Source organism: Colletes latitarsis, chromosome 5 (assembly GCF_051014445.1).
Source record: "Colletes latitarsis isolate SP2378_abdomen chromosome 5, iyColLati1, whole genome shotgun sequence".
Taxonomy (NCBI): domain Eukaryota; kingdom Metazoa; phylum Arthropoda; class Insecta; order Hymenoptera; family Colletidae; genus Colletes; species Colletes latitarsis.
Genome location: NC_135138.1, coordinates 27,779,030 through 27,796,358, shown reverse-complemented (window position 1 = coordinate 27,796,358; position 17,329 = coordinate 27,779,030). Strand labels below are relative to the sequence as shown.

At 35.5% G+C, this 17,329-nt stretch overlaps 1 protein-coding gene across 50 annotated transcripts in view; it reads left to right on the top strand.

Annotated features, from left to right (window-relative positions):
* Slo (calcium-activated potassium channel slo) overlaps positions 1-17,329 on the top strand; it is a 121,563-nt gene that overhangs the window by 28,286 nt on the left and 75,948 nt on the right. For all 50 annotated transcript variants that reach the window (XM_076764737.1, XM_076764779.1, XM_076764740.1 and 47 more), the window contains exons 3-6: positions 8,749-8,810; positions 9,343-9,439; positions 9,690-9,953; positions 10,568-10,735. In XM_076764737.1, the coding sequence (XP_076620852.1) occupies positions 8,749-8,810; positions 9,343-9,439; positions 9,690-9,953; positions 10,568-10,735 (591 nt within the window). The remainder of the gene's footprint in view (positions 1-8,748; positions 8,811-9,342; positions 9,440-9,689; positions 9,954-10,567; positions 10,736-17,329) is intronic.

Sequence of the window (17,329 nt, the reverse complement as noted above, 5' to 3'; positions counted from 1 at the left end):
CGCGTAGGCGTTTGTATTTTATTATTTTCAAATATTATTTCCCTTCATGCTAGTTCGCCATTATAAAGTAACGCGGCTGCATCAGCCAAGCAAGGAAGTTAATTTCAGGAGCCGAACGTCACAACAATCCTCACGACGGAAGTGGTTTCTACTATAAATACAACGTCGACAATCGCTTTCTGTGTAATTCCGCCTCTTCCTGCCCGGTCTCTCGTTCTGTTTTATTTTCCCCGCTGCCTTTGTCTTTATCTCTATCTTTCTATCCTCGTGGTTACAAACGATTTGGGTCAAGCGCCCTGACTCTTAAAAAAAAAGAAAATAAAAAAAAATAGAAATTTCATGTGACCAACCGTTCACTCGACGAAGCACTTTATATTCTGAAGAATCTCAGCTTGTGTCGCGGGGTTATGTAAAATATAGAGAATGTAAGTATATGGAGAGTGATTCGCTTCTTTTGGTTAACTCAGATATCTCCATTGTTGTTTCATTACAGTTTTGAAAAGAAAATCTACGTCTTCTAGACAGACTAAAGAAACGAGTTTAATCACATTGCGTGTTCCACGATTTTATGGGAAAAGTAGGAACAACCTATGTAAATTTACATTTAAAAGGCACAAAGCGTTACGTTAAAACAGTGTAAATTTTCTGCAGGTCAGAGAAAGAGTTCTAGCCTTTGATCAATTATAGCGAAACACTATAGCACCAGTCCATGGTTCTTCGATTTGTAGAGTATGAATTTGTATGCACCAACAAGGACGTCCCTTTGAACAATTCATTCAGTAATGTAAATGCAAATCAATAGTATCGTGAATAAATACATTATCAGTACTTATCATGACATTAGCATCGCTTATTAGTACGGACTTGAGGCTTGAAGATAGACAAGTGCACTGGTAATGAATGGATCTTTAAATTCATTTTAAAACAATTTCATTCTGTATTTTGAATTTATTTTCGTACGTAAAATCACCATTTACGTTCATAACTTCCATATAATTATTAAAAATAACGGAGCAAAATTTGTAACGTTTGATTGAATTAGGATTTTTAAAAAAGTTAAATGTCGATTTGCGAAGGATATTTATAAATACCGTTTACAAGCTTGCCAGTTTTCGATTGTGTAAAATTTCCAATGTTTCTACAAGTTTAAAAAAGGATACAGCAGGTAGTATGACGAAATAAATTTTTAGCCAAATGGAAAAAAAGGCAAATTCGCATTTAAATGGAGGTAGAGGCAACGCCGAAGTGGAGTTTAGAAGAGAGGTTGAATTTGGAAGGTAGATCATATCTGGAAGAAAAGTCGTTAGCGGCAGATTGGCAACCAGCCAGTATAAGTTTCCAAGAATATAACAAATTTGTCATGACGCTGGAAGTAGAGGAAATAATCGTCTGTACGTTGGCCCATTCGAAGTAAAACGTTCGATCTGACACTAACCCTCACCCGTCTTCGTTCGACTGACACAGTTTCAAGGTGCCAAGGCCTATTACAGATAATCTACTTTCCTAGTTAAGAATGAAATGCATGTACGTAGTTGTTCTTTCGTCTTCCCTTGCTGTTAATTTTCTCTACGGATTCCAACGTGTTCTATTGTTTTCGAACGAATTAATATTATTTACGTAATTCAAAAAAGTGTGAAAAGGGGTGAAATTTGTTCTTGCTTTCCTAAATGCACATTTCCTATACGATAATTTTGTTTACACTTACGAACGCCACCATTTAACATTCGATTTGGCTTTTGGCGAATCGTGTGGCAGTTAAGAAGAAGTAAAATATTGAGTTAGTTAAGTTTAGTGGAACAATTACCCTGCTGTCTTATCCACGTACCAAATAAATTCTAAATTTTGAATGACCCGCAAATTTACTCTACGAGCAACTGTAAACATTCCATGTAGTGGTACTACTGACCGACAGGGGATTCGTTCCGTCGAAAGGGTAAGTGGCTACCCTTCCTCCTTCTCGACACGCTTCTCGGTCTCGCGTGCTAATCATTATGCAGCCGACTCTACGAACTAGTGGTTCGGACCTTCCTGAACATTTAACGTAGATGCGATTAACCTTTATGCGATAAATCGTCCGAATCTCTATGAAATAACAATCCCATAGTTTCTAGAAGCAACCAGGTGCGAACGAAAGAACCGTCCACAGAAATATTTACGATTCCACATTTAACAAATCTGACATTAATAACTTAGCAACTACTGAATATAAAATTTCTTCGTTAACTGTTATTAAAAGGATTCAAACTCACTTTGGAATGTTCCCAAATGATAAAAATCATGTATTTACACAAACAGAAGTTAAGACGTTGAGAATTAAAAATATATTATCGATATAGAGAGGAAAACAATATTTATTATATTTCGCTGCGTTCTAAGAACGACTTCCACTGCATGCACATTATATTTAGCATATTTTATTTTAATCCTACGATAAATATATTACACGTACGTTATGTATATCGGAATATGCAGAAAACTTCAAACGTGCGGATTGCATCAGATTATACAGTATACGTCAAACACGCGTAGTATATCGGAATATGAAGAATATGCATTTTATTATTTACCATTTGGCTTTCTCTTACATTTCCTTTTTTTTTTTTATTTTCACTCGAGATTCTTGCACCACGTGGTGTGTTCGACAGCCAAGCGAGGCGAGTGATAAACGTGCGATCGAGTTTCATCTTCTAATAAAAATCTAAATTCGCAGGGAAAATTGTTTGTAGTCGTAACCGGCGGTTTATTGTTCGACGTTCTCGACCGACAGTTTGCGGTCGTCGTTAAAACATCCATGTAAAATCTAAAGTCGCGAAAGAAATGTGATAAAGTATTCGAATAGGAACAACTACGAATGAAAAAATTTAATCTGTTGTACAATTTATAAAAACGTGTTTATATAAATCGTTCGAACGACTAATGGAAAGAATTCATTTCGCCCTACGTTTTTTACTAATGGATTTCTGTTTATATGGGACTTTCAGAATTATTTTCTTTATTTCTTTCGTGCTTTCAGATTTTCCAAACGGTCGATCGATGACTGTAAACAATAAACTGCTTGCTAGTGTAAACATTTTTATTGGTTTCACCGTTGCGAGCTCTATTCTTGCTAATTTCAATTTTTTATATTATTCGTCTTTATGAAACTATTACCAACGGAAAGATGAGACCAAGCGTGACCTCGTTCGGACTATTTTTAATTATGCGTAACGCGAATCATTTCTGTTGTGGTTTTATGATACGTCAATCGCTATTGAGGACAAGGCAGTAAGACGTTAGAAGTGCACGTGTTCGACAGAAACGTAGAATTTTCGTGACAATGAAACGCAAGTTTCATGCCCTTAATCTCTTGCTTGCTTACCAATGGCATGAATTTTTCCGGAAAATTTCTCTGAAAAACGAAAAAAAGTAAACTTTTTCGGAAACTTCGACGCACCATATAAACTACTGACATACAAAATAATTATAACACTTGAGTTTACTTCACTTATAAATTTCTGTATATTTCAATAATATCCTCACCAGTTTTATATTTCTCGCTAGAGTAGATAAAATGAAAAAACAGTCTGCTAGGACTTCAAGACGCGATAAACGATATCAATTCATATGTTTGCGATGGTGTCCGTATACTTGAAAATATACATTACGTTCTTTATTGATGGGATGTCAAACATGTGCTCTAACATCGTTTGATGTTGGGTGACCTCATCGGAAAATTCAGAAATAAAATACGTATAGGCAGACAGAAAGACGGGCCATATATAAACATGTTTTACTGCAATCGGTGGAAGCGATATAGTGAACTCCTCCGGATATACTCAAGTGGTATGAAACTTGAAACCACTCTTTCGGCTACTGAATCCAGTAGCACTTCTCTGTCGAAGGAAAACTTCAGGTCAACAGCCAGTTTCGTTCCTTTCAGAATTGTACAGTGTAGTTTGCTAAAAAGAAATGCTCAAAGTTACAGGAAAGTAGCGGCATTCGTGACATCTACTTGAGGTCAGGTACACAAGGACCCGGTCGTTTATTTGAAGGAAACGAACGGACCACGGAAAGAAAGGAGTAGCGATAAAGTAGATAGTACAGTAAATATGTACACGCGAGTAGCTTACAAAAGGAAGTCAATTTGAACTGTGTGAAAATTAGCTGCTTTATTAGAAATTAATTGAAAGTTATCGTAAGCTCTAGATTGTTGGTGAATAAAGTTTAGTTATTGTTATCTCTTTGGATCGTCCAGCATTTTACACAGTGTCCAAGAGGTGATTCTACATAAAAAAAGAAGTCGAAAATGTAAAATAAAATTTGTTCGTAGAATGTTTCGTTTTCAAGATAATTGAATTTGAATATTTGTGGGTCACGTCTGTTCATTACAGTAGAGTTCAACAACGCGTATGTTGGTGAAGAATATTTAGAAATACTAAGAAGGTTGGAAAATTTGTTCCCCTGCCCCGTAAAGTGAGAAACCCCCATAAAAATGGTCCAATTTTCAAACGACCATAACACCTACAGTAGTGAGTGTATTTCATTGAAATTTATTTATGCAGTAGAGCTCATGGATATCTAAAGAAAAGTGTTAAACAACATTTCCGTAGAGCGTCCAAAAAATTTATTAAAAACGAAAAACGAATTTTTAAGAAAAATCGACAGAAAGTAGGTGTCTAAATTTTTCGGCAAAAAAAAAAATTTCAAATCGTTTTAGAAAAATTATTTTTGACTGTAGGGGTCAATTACAATCATTCTTGGTCAATGGATCTACCCTCGAAATCTTAACCATTTTCGAGAAAAAAATTCCTTACTGAAAATATAATTTCAGGCCAGAAATGTCACTCCAAAATTTTGTGCCTATCTTTAAAACGTCATAACTTCTAAACGAATTGAAGGATTTTAATGTTTAAAAAAGCAAATAACGCGTATTTTAGCAAAGAATATGTAGAAATTCTAAAAATATTGAAAAAATTGTTCCTTGCTCCCATAAAATGAGAAAAACCACATAAAAATGATCCAATTTTCAAACAACCATAATTCCTACAATAGTGAACATATTTCAATGAAACTTTTTTCTGAAGTAGAGCTCACGAGTACCTACAAAAAAGTGTTAGACAACTTTTCTATAGGACGTCAAATAAAATTACTAAAAATGAAAAACGAATTTTTAAGAAAAACCGACAGGGGGGTAGCTGCTGAAGTTTTTCGGCAAAAAAAAAAAATTTCAAATTGTTCTAAAAAAATTATATTTAGCTAGGGGGGCTAATGACAATCATTTTTGGTGAATACACATACCCCCGAAATCCTACGCACTTTCGAGAAAAAAATTCGTTACCAAAAATATAATGTCTGACTAAAAATGTTTCCCTGAAATTTTATGCGTACGTTTAAAACATCATTACTTCTGAACGGATTGGAGGATTTTAAAGTTTCAAAATGCAACCAAAGTGTATTTTGGTGGAGAATATTTAAAAATTCTAAGAATGATCGAAAAGTTGTTTCTTAAACCCTTAAAGTGAGAAAACCCCCATAAAAATTACCCAATTCCTCATTTTTATCACTTCATATGTAGGTATCTAATTATCCAGTATTGTTCCAGATCTGAGTATGTCGGTCAATCGGAATTTTACTGTACTTATTCTACTTACATCGATGTCCAATCCGTGGACTCTATTGCAGGCGTACCCAATCAATTTTCAAATTATTATTCCTTTCTACAGAATGATAGTTTGAATCTTCAAAAATAATATACAAAAGGTCTCGTAAAAGATCGTAATAATAACAAAAATACGACGCTCGAGGCGTCTGTGTTCAAGTGTTGATGGCCAAACATTAAACGCGTCTTTTGTACTGGCGCCAGTAACAACTCGAATTACCATTAAACCGATTTTGATGATATTTGGCACTGATATTTATAATTACGTTGCCTATCGTACGATGTAATTTCCGAAGTATAATAAAACTGAAATTAAAATTAAAAAAATTGCTTCTTGAATTCTCAAACACTACTGGAGTCGAAACCAGTGACATTAGGGCATCGTGACTAAAATCAACGCCATTTTGATTACACGCGTCTAATACAGTCGTAAGAAATTCGATCTTATAGCTTATCATATGTTTTATTCGTAGTAAAAAATTAATTTTAATCGAGATTATAGTATTGTTATAAAAAATTCATAAAGATACAATCCCCTAAACCTGTTAAGATGGTGTAGATTATCCCGAGAATTAGCGAGGATGAGTTTATGATTAATTCTTAGGAAAAAATTCGCGTGTATGGTTTGACAGTTTGTCAGTCTTGTTCGTGCACGTCACCATATAAAAATCGACCCTTTTCTAGACCTTGAAGTGTGTTCTGCAATGCGCATTGCACATGCATCGGTCTAAGACCAGGTTTCGATGACGAAATGTTAGCATTGAGCCAGATTTCTGTAAACACAGTTACATCATATGCTTCAGCACAAGCAATTGAGTTCGCAAGCATACTCAATTTAGACCGTAAGCCACATGCATTCTGATAATAAACTATGTATCTAAACGATCATTGTACTTTTCATCGCTCTGAACTTAGCAATTCTGAGTCTAATATCCATGTATCTTATAGAACAGTTTGTGTGCTAATTTCCTAATTCCGTCGTTGCAACTGTAAATAATATCTTCTTAAGCGAATTAATCGTCGAGATAACTGTTTGCTTTAAAAAATATATAAAAATTCATTTACTGAAATTTTTAAACAAATGGACGAGTGCTACAGCTTGTTCCACTTTTTAAAATTAGCATCTGTGATAAAAGTAAGGGGAAAAAAAAGAAAAATCAGAAGCAAATGTTAATTTTTCATGGGTTGATCGAAGACTACAGATGGTTTCTTCTCGTTAGTGACCTTCAGCGACTGGTTGATTTTTTTAAACTACGGTTGTTGCTGCCTTATGTGTAAGCGCTTGATATAAATATAATATAAACACAATACTCTGAGGGAGAGAAAACTGAGTAAGGGGTTCCAGCCATAGCAACGGTGTATGCGAAGGACAAGCACGGCTATCAGGTCTAAAAGCTCTGCTGTCGTCAGCGCAAAGATAGAGACGGGGACGAATTAAATAACGAATAAGACCGATATGATCGAACCCGATACAAACCGTTTGGAGAAAAATAGGCGGCAAACAGCAAAAAAGGGGGTGATTTCGATATGTAGGTCGGCTGGGTCACTTGCTTGGACGTCGACTAAAGGTTAAATTCCAATTATAGCGCGCAGATAAATAGACGACTATTTTTCCATGTGAAATGATCTCTTTAACTGGGAGAAAACGGATGTCCCTTGTCGAGTGATTGCGATTCTTCTTTTGAACACGTATCGGAAATGCATCTACCTTTATAAGAGATCTGACAAGGGGATACAGGAAGCGTGGCTTCTGACGTATCAATAGGAATGAAATTAGGAAATACGTCTTACAATACGTTTTTGCATAGTCGAAAGCTGGCAGTTTACATCGACAAACGATTCATGCTTCTCCTTTCCATCATAAACGACAGGGTAGTTTCTTGTGCAAGAGTGAAGCCACTTTAAAATTAATTTTAACATAATTCGAATAAATAATTTTTATTCGAGCTTTCCACAATTCGTAGTTAAAATCGTCGTGTTTCTCAATGCAATCTAAAAATGTTGAATCTATTTTTACTCTTTTGAAAATCATGTATTGCCACAGATTAGGTAGCATAAATGTAAAATAAAAGCGACAGATAGTTAGGTTAAATTGAATAAGTAGGTAAATTGGGGTATGTTATATAAATAGGGAGAGTAGGGATGTGGGGCGTCCTCACTAGTGGTCAAGGGTGGTCAATGGGTCAGTTGGCAGCTAAGAATGGCCAACGGGTGAGATCGATAAGAATTTTCAATTTTCGAAATTGAAAAGTTTCGACTTCGCCGTCACTATTTTGCGCTTTCCAGCCAAAACTAGAAACGCCATTTCACGAGATTGACAGTTAATTCGGTCGTATTTTCAAACGTCAACGTTGAATCGTTTATTTAAATGTTAATATGCACGAGATTTATCCATTAGAACTGATCAGTTATTGAATATCGAATTGTAAATTTCGAAGTAGCAAATTTATGCTTAATTGGTCTTTATTTAAATGAAGTTTTAAAACATCAAAAATAATAAATATTTATAAACGTATTAACGTAAGATTTATTTAATTTACATATTTTGTACAGTGTGTATAATAGATACATTTTTGTTTTATTCGAAAGAACATCATTTTTTTTTTCTAAAGGGATAATTAAATACGAAAGTTTATAGCAAGCGAATATCGAACGAAACTGTTGATTCACTGAAACGACTATTATATAGGCGATAGATTCAATTAGAACTTAGATCGACGACGTAGAAATTCATTAGCTCGCAGAGGAGTGACAATGCTCTTATTACGATTTTCAGCACATGGTAACCCTGAACTTTAGAGTCCATTTGCTCAAGCTAACACGGAAACGACTGGGCTAGCCTATTCCAACGAGGTCTGAGCGCGAACAGCCGGTTAAAAATAATTTGAACGCGAAAAGGAGCATCGAGCTCGTAACACTAGGTGTAATGCACTCGACTCTCTTGAAGATAAATTTCTGATCATCGTTACATCGTTTTTCTTTTATCTTTGTCCTCAATTTTGTTTATAGTCTACAACTACTTCACTTCATATTTTATTTTTTATTTCTAACAATTGCTCATTTCATTTTAAATAGATGTTTTAATTGGTTTTCCTTTTTTTGTGTTTCAGGTGGTGTTAGTTTTCATTCTCAGTATAGCGTCGCTTATAATATACTTCATCGATGCCTCCAGGTAAGAAAATTAATTGCGGTATTCTCGGTAAAGTTGTCAATTGTATTTCACTCGGTATCAATTCCAATACATATACATAAGCGAGAACATCAGAAAGATAATATAGTATCTTTTGAAAAAATGAAAAAAATAATTTTTCAATTGAACATAATTTGGTCAATGTGTTTGTCAATTACTCACCATTTTTTCCAACGTCAATGTTTACAAACACCAGCATAAATAAATATTTGCCAAGCTGTCTTTTCAATCGAACGTGCATTTAACCAATTTTCAAAATTGATTTTCTCGTTAAACAAAATCTCGTATAAGATTGTACGGTTGTGTCACATTAGAATTTAAATGGAATATTTGAGTAATTTGAACAGATTTTTAATATACTTAATGTTAGTGTTTAAAAAGTATGTACATTTCTAGCCGAGAAAAGTAAACAAACACGTAAGAATTTATTATATTTTCATTTTTCTCTAAACTTGAAATAAGTTCTTAAAGAATTTTAAATTAATATGCATTATGTGGCAATTTTTTGTTACAGCGAAGAGGTGGAACGTTGCCAAAAATGGAGCAACAACATTACTCAGCAGATAGACTTAGCTTTCAATATATTTTTTATGGTCTACTTTTTTATACGCGTAAGTGCAAACCACCATTTCTAACATCTTCGTATTTTTCTCAACTTAAAAATTGAGTTCTTATTGAGTGTTTATTTCTGTTCGTAATCGACATACATATTAAACCAGAAAAGTTAAACAATTTTACAAATAATAGAAACGAGACAATATATATAAACTAAGTAGTAAAGTACTCGATGCAAAATTTTGATTTCCATGATATTCTCACTCAACGAAGGAGATGTTGCAATAGTTTCTTTCTTTGCAATAGTTTATCGCTGCCAGTGACAAGCTGTGGTTCATGCTGGAGATGTATTCGTTCGTGGACTACTTTACGATAGCACCGTCCTTCGTGTCGATATATCTCGATCGGACGTGGATCGGACTGAGGTTCCTCCGAGCCCTACGACTGATGACGGTCCCTGACATCCTCCAGTACCTAAACATTCTAAAGACATCGAGCTCCATTCGTCTCGCCCAACTCGTATCAATCTTCATCTCCGTCTGGTTGACAGCTGCTGGCATCATTCATTTGGTGAGACATTGTTTTCTGTTTACAAGCTAATTCTTCGACAAACAGGTAGAACATACTTGGAAAATTCATTCCAATTGTTTTCTGGTGACTCAAAACTTTGTATGTCAATTTGAGGTACAAACGAATTTTTAAGTGTATTAGTACAGTATATAAAAACAAAGTCCATATACACTACAAATATATAATTTACACATTATGAATTTCGTATGTTTGGAGAAAATAAATTCACAAACTAAACAAAAATATTACATAATACGATTATGACTGACATTATTGATTCTATTATAGTAAGAAAAATAAGTAGAAATAACGAGTATTGGTCAGACATGTTAGTCAAGTCGTATTCTATGGCACACACGTCCAATTTTCAAGATTCATTTTCTCAAAAACGACTTTCCAGTACGAAAAACATTTCAATCCGTATTTTTAGTTTACTTTTACCCAAAGAGTCACCACATTTTTTATTATACCACGAATTCCTCCCCATCTTATTTTTATGTTTGCTCAAATTGAGTGAATCAATTTCTTCAAAATATTTTTCTGAAAGCAATGTTTTCGCTCAAAATGCATTAATTCCATTGGATATTGGATTACGTGTGTTCGTTTGTTTGCAGCTTGAAAACTCAGGGGACCCGTTCGAGTTCAAGAACCCGCAACAGCTTTCGTATTGGACTTGCGTTTACTTTCTGATCGTGACGATGTCCACGGTAGGATATGGCGACGTTTACTGCCACACGATCCTCGGCCGAACATTCCTAGTATTTTTTCTACTCGTCGGTTTGGTAAGCTTTCTTTTTCTCTGTTTTACATAGCCAAAAGTATCGAAGTTCAATATGTATACCAAATAAACAGCCCTTTGTAGTTCACTATAGGAAATCTCGCGCGAAAGACTGAATAGCCTGAGTAAAAAGATATTTTTATTTTTGTTCCAAGTCACGTCTTATGTTACTGATTTTCAACAGGCAATTTCGTTTTCGACGAGAAGTATTTAGACGAACTCTGCTAACCATCTAACTGTCGTACGTAGAAAATGACCCGATACGAAAATTCATAAAACAATTATCTTTGAAGCTGTTGCTTCTTCGAAAGTAACTTTTATCTGAAACAGTTTTGTGAAAAATTAAAACGGGACTCGCAATATCTTTATTGCATAAATAAAACGTTAATATTTATTTTGACTGGTTGTGCAGTGGTTGGAAATCTCACAAATCTTTTTCAAATTAGAGAAAATGCTACTTTTGTGTGGCTTTATTAGAAAACTTGCCCAATTGGTAATAATGCGACAGAAATAATCTCGGTACCGTGGGGAAGTATTTCGTGCACGGAAGATGGCATTTTATATCGGTTAAACAATGAAGCAAATAATCAATATTTCATTCATGCCAGTTATAGATACATTGAATGCAGAAGTTTTTAAAACTCGTGCAGTATTGCTGTCGTTTGTTATAATATCAAGAATCAAACCAATTTTGCTCTGAGTCTTTGTTTAATCTCGTTCTGTCGTTTGTCTATTTGTTTCTTATTTTTCAAACTTGCTAATCTAACAGTAAAATGTATGAAATTGCAAACTTTGATGTTTTATAATTTCGTATGGATTTGAACGTATTTCAGTATCATCAAAATTCCTGACCTCGAGGTACAAAAGTGATCGATTTGGCGCGGAATGGCCCACTTATATCTATTTATATGCATGTCAGCATTTGGATATAGTCTTTATATATACGGTTCTTTATGATTGCAAGGAAATATCAGTCGATCTACAAATGTTATCGATATAACCAATTTAAGAATATACTATAAGTAATGTTTGACTTTTTAAAGATCAACCTTAAAAGACGATATAAATAACAAGCATCAAAGTTTAAAGGCGTACCCATTTTAGGTTCCATATTTAATTATTGGATTTTTAAGTTCACAAAATGTCAGTTTGGCCAGGATTTTAAGATTTTCTGACCACCGTGCACCACGTCGTTAACAAATCTTACGACGATCGTAGCAATTGTTTAGCTTAGTGTGTTTGAACAGTTCGCAGAGTTCGTCTCGTTAGAATAGAACCGTCACGTTCGTTGTCTCGCCAATGACCGTATTAGTGGTGGAAGATACACAAGAAACACTTCGAGGCATACTCAAGTGATACGTAAAATGAACTCTCGTGAATACAAGACGCTAAATGTGTTTTTCGTTGTGTTTGTTACTTTTATTCAAACCATCGCAGCTTTTACGAGTTCGCTCTGTTTTCCACCAATAGTACATCAGTAGATTAAATTGGCGAGACAAACGATGGCCGCAAGATTTACTTCCCCCCCCCCCCCCCCCCCAAACACACAAGACGGTGAACATTTCGAATGCACAGTGTTCTCCGGTTGGTCCTTCGGCGACCATCAATATTTCCACGACCTGCACTCGTGATCTCAACTGGGAACTCTCGCGAGGATATTGCTTTGTCCACTTAACGACCAGAAATATTAAGTCATCCCATAAACAATGCAAATTTTTCTCTTCGTCCATTTAAATTGTATTTTCTCGTAATAATTTACTTATTTTCTTTAATATTTTATCGCCTTTTTAGTATCGTTTCAGGTTTCAGGTTCCATACTTTTCCATAGAAATAATTGTAAATTTCTGATCGAAACGTTGCGCTAATTTTATTATTCCGTTCGATCCAAATTTATTTTTCCGTCGAGCGAAGAATTCCTATTCCGCTTGTATTGCTGACTTCAGTCGGTTCAATTGCTCGCGATACACTTCCGCAGTTATTGTTCGGTCGAGTAGCTTAAAGCGCAGCTTCAGCATATTGCTGTTTGCATATACTACCAAACAATCAATGCAATCATTTCTCGATACAAACCTAACGTTACCTTGCTACTTAAAGAGTTCATTAAAATTTAACTGCTATTATCTATAGTTAACAAAAAGAAATGCATAAATCTCCTCGATTTTCGCTCAATGATCCAAATATTAACTAACTCTCAGCTAGTGTGATAGAAATAAACCAAATAATTAATTTACTGATGGAAAATTTTTGCTTCACTAATTTTGTTACTCTAACATATCAACGAGGAAGAAAAAAGAAACTTGGCTTCCAAAATTACTCGCTTTTGTTAATTTTATTTTAAGATAAAGTAAAGAGTAAAGAGACAAACAGCTGTCGTTTTAATATGGTTCAATCAATGAATTTCGTGATCTATCGTTCTACTAGTATTTTTAATCAACTTTAACTTTGTCTTTTAGCTGGAGCCAGTTTCAAATTTTGACCTAACATTCTACATTTTAGCTGTTGAATTCAACGAATAGCGGTATGGAAGTTGCTCGAATGCCTGTTTAAACTGCACTGGCTTACCTGATCCTATCTATTAAATTTGTCAGCATTACATTCGACAGGTTGTTCAGAACGCGTTACATTTATCGCCCAACCGTCCTATTTCAGGGAAATGTTGCACGACCCGTGGGATGATTTAATACATTTTTCCGTATAACCGAGCGAGTACCAGAGGACAGTGTCATTCGACGTGAAATCGATTGCTTTGTTTGAACGACGATGCGCAGTGTCTGCGACAAGCATGCTGTGCGCCGCGAGTGTACGTGCATACGCGAGCATGTGTGGCTTATCGATCGTACTTGTGTATTAACATCGGTATTCGAAAGAGCCCGATTCGATTTTACTCTGGGAAACTCATTGCTGCATCGATGTAAAAAATGTCTGAGCATCGCCGTTTAAACGTGGGCACGTCTAGCGTAACGTTTGTCTACGAATGTCGTTAGAACATCATAGCTTACACTGTTTACGATCGGAATACGTAGAAATACCGTTCATTTGAAATGTGGCACATTCGACAAACCTTACGTGGCATACAATAGCCTGAAAGTTTCTCGATAATATGAAGATTCGACTCATTTTTGTCAGATACTGGAGTAATTCATCAGACGTGGAATGGTAATTTTTAATATCACGAACGACAAAGTCTATTTAGTATTTGCTAGTTTATGTATTTCAATTATTTCGTTTAGACGTTAATCAAGTAAATTTGGCATTGTATTGTATACCTTCCAAAATAATATAAAGAATTTTAGAATTTTTCTCAGAAAAGATACACAACAAAATTCATATTAATGAAAATAATATTTCAATACACATTGCACGATTTTTTCATTGCTCAAATTGACTATTCGTGTTCTCTTTGTAAAATGTTTCATTTCCATCGATCGTAGATCAGGGAATATGTAATTTATTTGTATTATTTTACGAACTTCGTATAACAACAAAAAGCGAATAAAGACAAAATAAATAAAAAAAACTGTGCCAAGCATGAGTCGAATCTTCGTTAAACGTCGAAGATGAACGTAAAAGGACCAGCTGAGGTCACCGAGCAGCTTTACACCTTCTCTTTCTTACATTTATCGAATCGTACCTGTTTAAATTGTGCCCCATCCCTACAAGTCGCATATATAAAACAGCTTTATATATGCCACGAAAAAGAGAAACTTCTCATCGGTTTACAAAAGCAGCTCGCGCTAGGTCGGTCCACCTGCACGCCAGCTTGGACCGTCTCGTCTTGCTACAAACGAGAAAAAAGAAACTTTAAATAAAAGGAAAACGAAAAATAAAAAAAAAAAAAAGAAATAATACGTGAAAGGAAAACCGAATGGATAAGTAAAGAACGAGTACCGAGTAAGAGCTCGAGAGTTCTCTATAGCGATACTGGCTACCTGTGCCTTATGCCTATACCTCTATGTGTGGCCGTAGTCGGGATCGTCCTGATGTTTCGCGTAAACTACACCACCCTCGTTCTCGTGCGGAAGAAAATGTAGGAACGTATTAAAATGTATAAGGAAAATTTAGTCCAACGACGACGCTCGCCTCGAAATGACTCGCTTATCGCGTTGGCCCCGGTTCAAGCACGAACCTGAGACACGAAAACTAAAAAAAAAACAAAAAAAAACGGGATAAAGGGCGGTGTAGAATATTTAGACGAAGAAAAACGAAACACTCATGGCGGTCTCCGACGGCGAGCTTCTATCGTCCTCGTACCTACACGCCTCACTCTGTCGTATGAAAAGAAGAGTCTGTACTGCGGATCGCGACGGCACCTTGCGCTTCAAAGTCTCTCGGGGCAAGGTGATTAGAAGAAGAGACTCCTCTATACGTAGTTGCTGAAAACTCTTTTTCTCTGTACGCTGTCTCTTGACTGCCCAGGCTTCCGGAGAGTTTACTTTCGTTCAACGCTCACACGTGTGGGTTTCGAGCATACTAGGCCATTGTTAACGATGGTGGAGAATTGCACAAGATGTCCCATTTTAACTCTTTGCGATCGGATGTCAAGCGACGTGGATTTCAGCTAGGGTTGGGCATAGAGTAAAATATTATTGAACTTGGCTCTGTTGTTAACGAGTCTCTATTTAGATAATTATTCGAAAAAAACAATTTTATTTGAATAATTTATTTGGAGGATGATTATTCGTTATTCTCAATATTCACCTTTAACGAATAAAAATCTGGATAAAACTTTATTCGAATAATTGTTTATTTAAATGATGTAGACGAGCGAATTCTACTATCTTGTACTTACACGTGAATACGTATTTGCAGTGTGAATACGTATGACATTCATGTGGAAGTATGTGATAGTATGTATACGATATAAGTTTGTATTAGTATTTACTTCTACAAAGTAATTGCCCTGTAATGCCATTGTAATTACACGGTAATAATTGTATAACAACCATGTAATCATAATTGTGAACAGTTAAAGCGTACAGTTACCGTGTAATTACAGTACAGTTGCAATGTAGTTACACTGTAGAAGCAATCGTGGCAAGTATAATCAGACTACATTTTATCCAACATTGATTCGTACCACAAATTTACATAAATTTGTTTCCTGTGTACAAGTTCACTTTATGAAGTAAAGTTTTTTCGAATTGGTTAACAATCCCGTAACAACTCCGACCGCAAAAGGGTTAATTTGTAGTGGGCGTCCACAAAAGTATGTTCAATTGAAAATATTGGATAGGTGTAGTGATATTACGAATATAATTTCTCTTAATTCAGGTCGAATGAACATAAATGACAGATTCTTTTGAAAATTTGAAAATAATTCTTTCGAAGATGCAACATTCCATTAATGACATAAGTATATCACTCGTTATGATCGCGATCTCCTCTCGTTAAATACCATACCATCTATAACAGATCTTACGTCAGACTTTAAACAAATTGGATTATTTTATTCTCAGATTTTTACAAAATTTTACAATTTTTTTCAAAAGGTCATATGATATATTTAAACGAAAATTATTATGTTCATCCGGCCTGCGTTAGAAGAAACGTGGTTGATATTTAAGTAACAGAGACTTTACGTTAAAGAAAATACAAAGACAATAATATGGAGTTATCTTATCATGTACAGTAGATTCAATATTTTTCACCGTGATGTACTTTTGGAGATACTTCCATTTACAGAATGGCATAGAACACCCTGTGCAATTATAGTAGAGGTTCGTTTGTTAAGCGACATCGAGAAGTTTTGAGACTGTAGAACTGATTGCTTTTTTCGTGCACACAGTTACCTTGTGACGGAAAAACTAAAATCGTCGCGAGGCACGGTACTTTATCGCGGAATAATGTGAATCCGATTTGTTGCAGCAGCAACAATTAACTTTCGCTGAATTAATACCAAAAGAAAATGGCTGGGTATGATGCTCATTGTATCTTAACAACATGTCTGAACTCCTTATAACATACTTTACTCTCCTTTCTACGTTTCAATTTGTTCTACGAATCTCGTCACGCTCATTGTCTGCCTTTAATTTTCCAACAAGTGTATCGATCATCGTCAACGATGTGGTAAATCGAATCAACGCGTTGATTTGATTTGTCGCTGGTTATTCATTTTGCTAACTAACTTGTGCTAGCAGGGTCCCTACCTACGAACGAGCCTCGAGTCTTTTCATGTTCACGAGTTACGCGATCTGCTAAAAAAGATTTTCCAACGCGTAGGAAGATTTCTCTGTGTATTATGGCGATTCGAGGCACGTCTTTCCAGAAGGCACGAAGTCTGACGGTTTTAGTATAATGTTGGTGTCTGTGCGAGCTTGATCTATGACTGTTCATTCTGTCTGTATGTCTGTCTGTTTTCTGCGAACGCTAACATGCTGCTAACGTTACTCTCATAAACACACGTTTGGCCGCTTTGTCTTTGGTTTCCAAACTGCCGTTGCGAAACGTTCGACGTTCTTTTCCTTTTCTGTTGATCGCGAACACCCTGGACAATCGATTCGCGATTACCGAGGGGGAAAATCTTACAAGCTTCGTGTTTCTTTAACAAAAAATAACAAATAATCGTACCGAAGTAGGAGGAATTTAGAAATCAAAATTC